This window comes from Vicia villosa, linkage group LG4 (assembly GCF_029867415.1).
Source record: "Vicia villosa cultivar HV-30 ecotype Madison, WI linkage group LG4, Vvil1.0, whole genome shotgun sequence".
Lineage (NCBI taxonomy): Eukaryota > Viridiplantae > Streptophyta > Magnoliopsida > Fabales > Fabaceae > Vicia > Vicia villosa.
Window position 1 is genome coordinate 148,363,599 of NC_081183.1, and position 6,130 is coordinate 148,369,728.

Sequence of the window (6,130 nt, forward strand, 5' to 3'; positions counted from 1 at the left end):
CAGTCGTCACGCCGACTGAAGGGATGAAGTCCTCCGGTCGAGTTACGGACAGCGCGACTTGAAGCGGTCTGCTGTCTGGTGAGTTCTGTTGCACCCCAATTTTTGACCCGCATTCTATGTATCCATTTGCATTTCATCTTAAAATCATCAAAAAATATATATTCATGTTTACTTTCATTTATGCATCTTGTGCGATTTTATGTTCATTTTGTACTAACCATCTTTGATTTGTAATTTTAATGGAGATTAAATCTTGTTTTAGATTGATTTCTTATTAAAATTATAATCAAGTTTTTCTATTATTGTTTGCTTTATGTTTTATTTTAGTAGGTGGTGCAAATAAAGCAAGGGGTCCATTTTAGTTCAATTTAGTTGAAAGCCCATTATCATTTGTTTTAAGGTCCAAGCCAAGATGAGCCCATTTTGTGTGGTCCAGGAGATGAAATCAAGAAGAAGAAAATGGGGACCCACCATACAAATTCACTATCTCCAGCTCATCATTCTTCACGGATTTTGTGAATATTCTCATGATCTCACAAAATCAGCATCTTCTAACAATTTTTATCCTCTTATCCTCACTCAAATCTCTATTATGCCCTCACTCTCATCTCACCTATAAATACAGCTTCAATCACACTGAAAAAAGGGAGGAGAAAATTAGTGTTATGCTGCCAAACTAAAATCAGAAAAATTCTCCTCCAATTTACTTCAACACCATGAACAATACTCTGCTTCAAAAACCTTCGTACTGATCCAACCTTCATTCATCTGTAATCTTCGAATCTCACCTACAAACCTTCATAATTTCTTCAAAACCAAACTCACATCAATTTGATCCTTCACCGATCCATCCCTCCCTTCACAAAACGTTTTCAGATCCATCACTTCCTCATTTTCATTTACCAAATAACTTTCCATCAGCTTCATTTACATCACAGAACCAACACTGAATCGCATCGAAGCCATCAACTACACCGCAGCTCACACTAATCGCAGCACAACGTCTCTGTTCACTCGTTTCACTCAGCTTCAACGCAACCAGCATCGTCATCAACACATCAACACAAGTCGCATCCAAATCGATCTGCAACGAACATCTCTCTTCCTTTCATCTTAACTTGGCACTGATTATTTGTTTTTGTTCTTGAATTGTTAATGAGATACTGATGTTATATGTTGTTATGCTGGAATTTTGGTATAGATGTTTTGTTCTTGAGCAGAGAGTTGAATCGTGTGAGAAGGAGAAGAGTGAACCATGAGCATCCTTGTTTGTTTAACCGAGAGAGAAAACGAGTAAGAGAAAGGGAGAGAGCGAGTTGCTGTTGTTGTTTGTTGTTCTTCAAGCGAGAGATAACAGAGACCGTGAGAGTGAGAGCGAGAGACTCTGAGAAGAGGAAGTTTCATCTTGCAGTTTTTCTGTGTTTTGCAGAAGAAAAGAAAAAGAACTCGTAAAAACGAGTGAGAAAGATGAATAGAGGCGTTGCCTCTGTTTTGGTGTTTTAGGGTTTTTTTTAGAACCCAGCTCTTGTGCTAAGAAGAGGCGGATCCGGGTTCCATCTGACCCGACCCGGTCCGGCCCAATTCTTTTTTTTATTGTCTTTCAGCTTTAATTTAATTGGGCTGCACCCTCTTTCAGATTTTAAACCCCCTGGCCCATTCAATTAATTTTTCTTTTTACTAATTTCCCTTTAACTTTTTCTATAAATATTTTTTATGAGGTTAAGTGTCTTAATTTTAAATATAGGATTTTAATTTTCTTTTCTAATCCTTATTAAAAATAACAAAAAAATATGTTTTTAAGATTAAAAGTTTTCTTTTAATATTTTCATATGTTTATAAGTGTGTTTTTTTTATTCTTGTTAAAACAACAAAAATATATATTAGATGCATATTTAAGTTTGTGTTTCTAATTATTTTATCTTTTCATGAAAAATCACAAAAAAAGAATGAATTAAGTTTAATTTGTTTTATATTTATTTTTGTATATTATTTGATATTATTTCTTATCTTTTTCCTTTGTCCCGAATCAGAATAAAAGATCAAATACGGCAGAGATTGTATGCAGTTGATTTAAGACTTTTGGAAATTTATCGTGTAGTCGCTATGATTCTATCAAGCTTCTGATAAATTTTCATTAACTTTAAATCCGAGATCATCATTCACTCACCATCGATCTTCACTAACATCGTGGATATACTTGACTAGCTTCAAGATGATTCGCGTGCTAACATACTAACAATTAACTTTAAATTCCGCATTTTATTATATTGTTCTTTATATTTCTTGCTTTATACTTTATTTTATCATTCATATTATTTATGTTTCTGTCATTTTTTCTTTGTCCATTTGGACATATTATTTATATTTCTGCTATTTTCTCTTTGTCCATTTGGACATATTATTTATATTTCTGCTATTTTCTCTTTGTCCATTTGGACATATTATTTATGTTTCTGCTATTTTCTCTTTGTCCATTTGGACGTTTATATTCCGCTATTTTCTCTTTGTCCATTTGGACGCTATGTTTATGTTTCCGCTATTTTCTTTTTGTCCACTTGGACCATACTTTACTTTTATGCTAAAACACTAATAAACAACAAAAATCTAAAAAACGCTTAAGGTTCTCTCTTGGACTACTGGTTACTATCCCTAGCATTTTGGAGATTCGGACTTATGGACTTAGTGCCTCTGGACCCTTATTCTGTTATTACTCTGTGGTTGTTCAATCTGTCTGGCATTGGATTGTTGTTTGTTTGTGTATGCAGGTATTTCCTTGAAAGTCCTTGATGGTTAATTCCAAGGCATTGAGATAAGGATTTTACTCGAAAGCAGTTGTTACTCTGCCCGATTTTCGTCAGAATTTTAATGTGCTTAATGCAAAGTGGTGCTAAAGATAATAAGTTCATCTGGATCCCCAAGTGGTAATGCGTCGGTCAAATGTTGGTTTCTTATTTTGGTCAGATCATTCTCTCCTTAAACTTTTATTTTAAGCACTAGGATAACCTCTTCATCTCCTCCCACTTCTTAAATTTTCAAAATCTTCTCCCTTTTTCCAAAATCTTCTTATGTTTGTAAAACCTCTTTTAAAAATGTTTTCTTATAAAATACCTTTTTCCCTTAGTGGCTTTTCTGTAAAAGTTTAGACACGATTAATTGTTGTAGTGAGTTGCGATACCCCACGATTTTGAAATTGATTGATATAATGAGATCTTTTCTGCGTGAGAGAGCTAGTGGCATACTCGTTGATTTTATCCGAGTTGGAGCCCTTCTTTCATTAGCGATGCAAAGAACTCATTTGTTCTCATGCTCAAGATCAATGGCCGAGTATTTCTCTCTGACGATGATAAAGTGTTTATTCGTTTTTTTTTTAAAACTGTTTTCCCTTTTAAGCGGAACTACATTAGCTCTGACTTCTCCATTGCACCGAGGAGGTATGTAGGCACAAGGCTTAATGTCTTGCCGAGCTTATTTTAAAAATCAAACAAGAGCAAAAGTGATCTAAGCAAAACTAAGAGCCCATGGATAACCATGGATACAAAGGGTGCTTAAAACCTTCCCTTTGTATAACCAACCCCCCGAACCCAAAATCTGTCAAAAGGTCTTTCCTGTTCTTTTATGCCTTTCCTTTTTTGGATAAAATAAAAGTCGGTGGCGACTCTTGCAAAAATATAAAATAATTTGACAAAAAAGAGAGCAAGGATTCAGTTCGCCTCAAAAAACCGAGTTTACAAGTTCCCCTCGTCAGAGTTCCGAGGGACATCTCTTCGGGAGGGTTCTCCCTTCTTCGTGTACTTTGATAGGCGGCCCTCTTTGATCAGGGTCTCTATGGCATCCTTGAGATGTATGCATTCGTCGGTCAGATGCCCGTGACTCTTGTGGTACTTGCAGTATTTGGACTTGTCAGTCCCCGGTCTTGTAGGATTTGGCTTCGGGGGCCTGATGCTGGAGTTCTTGAACTCGGTGTTCTGGCAGTCGGCCAGGATTTTCTCCCTCGAGGTGTTCAAAGGAGTGTAGTCGTTGAACCGTCCTGCCGGTCCTCGGCGCTCTTTGGCATCCCGGGACCTGTCGTCCCTCCTTTTGTCCTGTCCTCGGCGTGATCCTGGATCCTCGAGGTTTGAGCTGCGAGCAGCGTCACTGCCCCTCGAGGCTTTGATCGCGGCTGCTTCGCCTTCTTCAAAGTCGATGAATGCCTTTGCTTTGCGGAGGAGGGCATTCATCGTGTGCACCTTCTCTATCTTAATGGCCTTCTTGAAGTCACTACCGGGGAGAAGTCCTCGCTCCAAGAGGTATCTTTTCATGTAGTCGGCTTTCTGCACTTGGACGGCCTCCTTGTTGAACCTTTCGAGGTAATCCCGAAGAGGTTCGTTGGGTCCTTGTATCACGGCCTCGAGATTGGTTTCCGATTTCGGTTGTCGTCGGGAGGCTGTGAAGTGGCTCAAGAAGAGTTCTTTGAGCTCAGTCCAGGAGTGGATGGAGTTCGGACGGAGGTTCCTGTACCAATTCATCGCTCCTTTCCTGAGGGTGGTTGGGAAGATGCGGCACTTGATTGAGCCCCTGACGACGTGATAGTCCATGACCGCTTTGATGCTCCGAATATGGTCGTCGGGGTCAGTGGTTCCGTCGTATTGGTCCAATACTGGCGGTTTTTCCATCCCCCGAGGGAGGTGGGCTCTCCGGATACTCCCGGACAAAGGGCTGCGGAAGTCCTCTTCGTCACTTGGTCCTGGTGAATTGTAGTGCCTGTCTCGCCGGGGTTTTCCTTGGTTGTCGTCCGGCGCAACTTTGGAAGGGCCCCGACGGTCCTGTTCGGGGGAGGGGCTTCTTTGTTCGGTGGTTTCAGGCCTCTGGTTCTTCCTGTTCTTTCTTGGCGGAGAGCGGGAACGTGTCCTCCGGCGGCGATATCTTCTCGGTGGGGATCGTGAAGAGGATGGGGAACGCCGGCGGTATCTCCTCGGCGGTGAGCGCGAGGAGGAATAGGAGCGTGACCGGTAGTGCTTCCGGCGTCGTCTCTGCCTTTCCAGCTCGTGAATTCGGTCGTCTTGAATTCGGAGGAGGCTGTTTGTCATCTGTATTTCTTTGAGCAGGCGGACGGTGATGGGGTCGGCGTCCTCGGGAATGTTGAGCGGCTCCTCTTCTTCTCCATGACGGGCTCTCCGCCTTTCGGAGGTGTGTGTGAATGAGGAAGCAGCCTGCCCGTCTCTAGTGTCGGCTTCATTCACATTCTGGGCATGTTCTGGCCCATTGTGAGTTCGGTGCTGCCCGTCCTCCCCGTTCTGAACGTGTCCTTCGGGAGGGACTTGGTCAACGTTCTGAACCTGTTGGAGGCCCTGCAGTTGCTGGATGCTATGGATCTGCTGCCTCCTGGGTGGTGAGGTTTCATGCCCGGGCCTTCTTTGCCCGGTGGGGGTATGCCGATTTCCCCCCTGTCGATGACGATTCGCCCCGTCACGGGTGGACTCGTCGATCAGGTGTTGCAGGAGGAAGGGATCAGCACTTGGGATGTTGTTGTTGTCAGCCATGACGATCGGAAAAGGATTAGCTTTGATCTTTGTTTGTTAAAGATGGGGAAGCAAGTTTCCCACAGACGGTGCCACTGATCGTACCTGATCAGAAGAATCGTCGTAGGCTGCTCGGACTGGATCTTCTAGGAAGGAGGAGGGGGTGTACCTGCAAGGTACTCCGATGCCAGAGTGAGAAGACGAGCAAAGGAGTGCAAGTACTAGCTAAAGGTTAGAAAGAAGTGAATCCCTGACCCTCTAGTCAAAGAGGGTATTTATAGCCCCCAGCGCTGGGCCATGATCTCGCTATTGGGTTGAATTCCCAAGCCCAACTAGGAGACTGCCAGGTTTCCTGAGCGGAAATATCGGAGGTGCGTGTATGCCCTCTGTCCTGGTTAACCGCTCCAAAGTTCAAGGGAGACGCGGTCTTTTAGGAGCCACGTGGGATCCGTGCTGTTCGGAGGGTTGGATATGAAGGAGCCCCGCGCGGAGCAGGGTCCTCGGCAATGGAGGTGCTCGTGGGAATGTTAGTGCCGAGCGCTGGCTCACGGGGAACACACGATCATGCCGGGTGCCACATGCTCCGGGGATACGGGGCAGTCGAGCATGCCTAAGGTGGGCATCCTAGGTGC

At 43.1% G+C, this 6,130-nt stretch overlaps 1 protein-coding gene across 1 annotated transcript; it reads right to left on the reverse strand.

Moving 5' to 3' along the window:
* Positions 1–895: 895 nt before the first annotated feature.
* On the reverse strand, positions 896–5,519 carry LOC131598048 (uncharacterized). The gene is made up of 3 exons (XM_058870693.1): positions 4,682–5,519; positions 1,255–1,337; positions 896–1,027 (listed from the first exon to the last, which is right to left on the reverse strand). The coding sequence occupies exons 1-3, from the start codon at positions 5,517–5,519 to the stop codon at positions 896–898; spliced, it is 1,053 nt and encodes a 350-aa protein (XP_058726676.1).
* Positions 5,520–6,130: the final 611 nt, after the last annotated feature.

What these genes read in the sequence shown, in the direction of transcription:
- LOC131598048 (XM_058870693.1), bottom strand. Translation starts at nt 5,519, where the DNA reads ATGGCTGACAACAACAACATCCCAAGTGCTGATCCCTTCCTCCTGCAA. An exon ending in CCGCAGCCCTTTGTCCGGGA is followed by an intron (nt 1,338 to 4,681) that starts GTATCCGGAGAG and finishes TCTCGCTTGAAG; the next exon opens with AACAACAAACAACAACAGCA. An exon ending in AACAAACAAGGATGCTCATG is followed by an intron (nt 1,028 to 1,254) that starts GTTCACTCTTCT and finishes GTTGCGTTGAAG; the next exon opens with CTGAGTGAAACGAGTGAACA.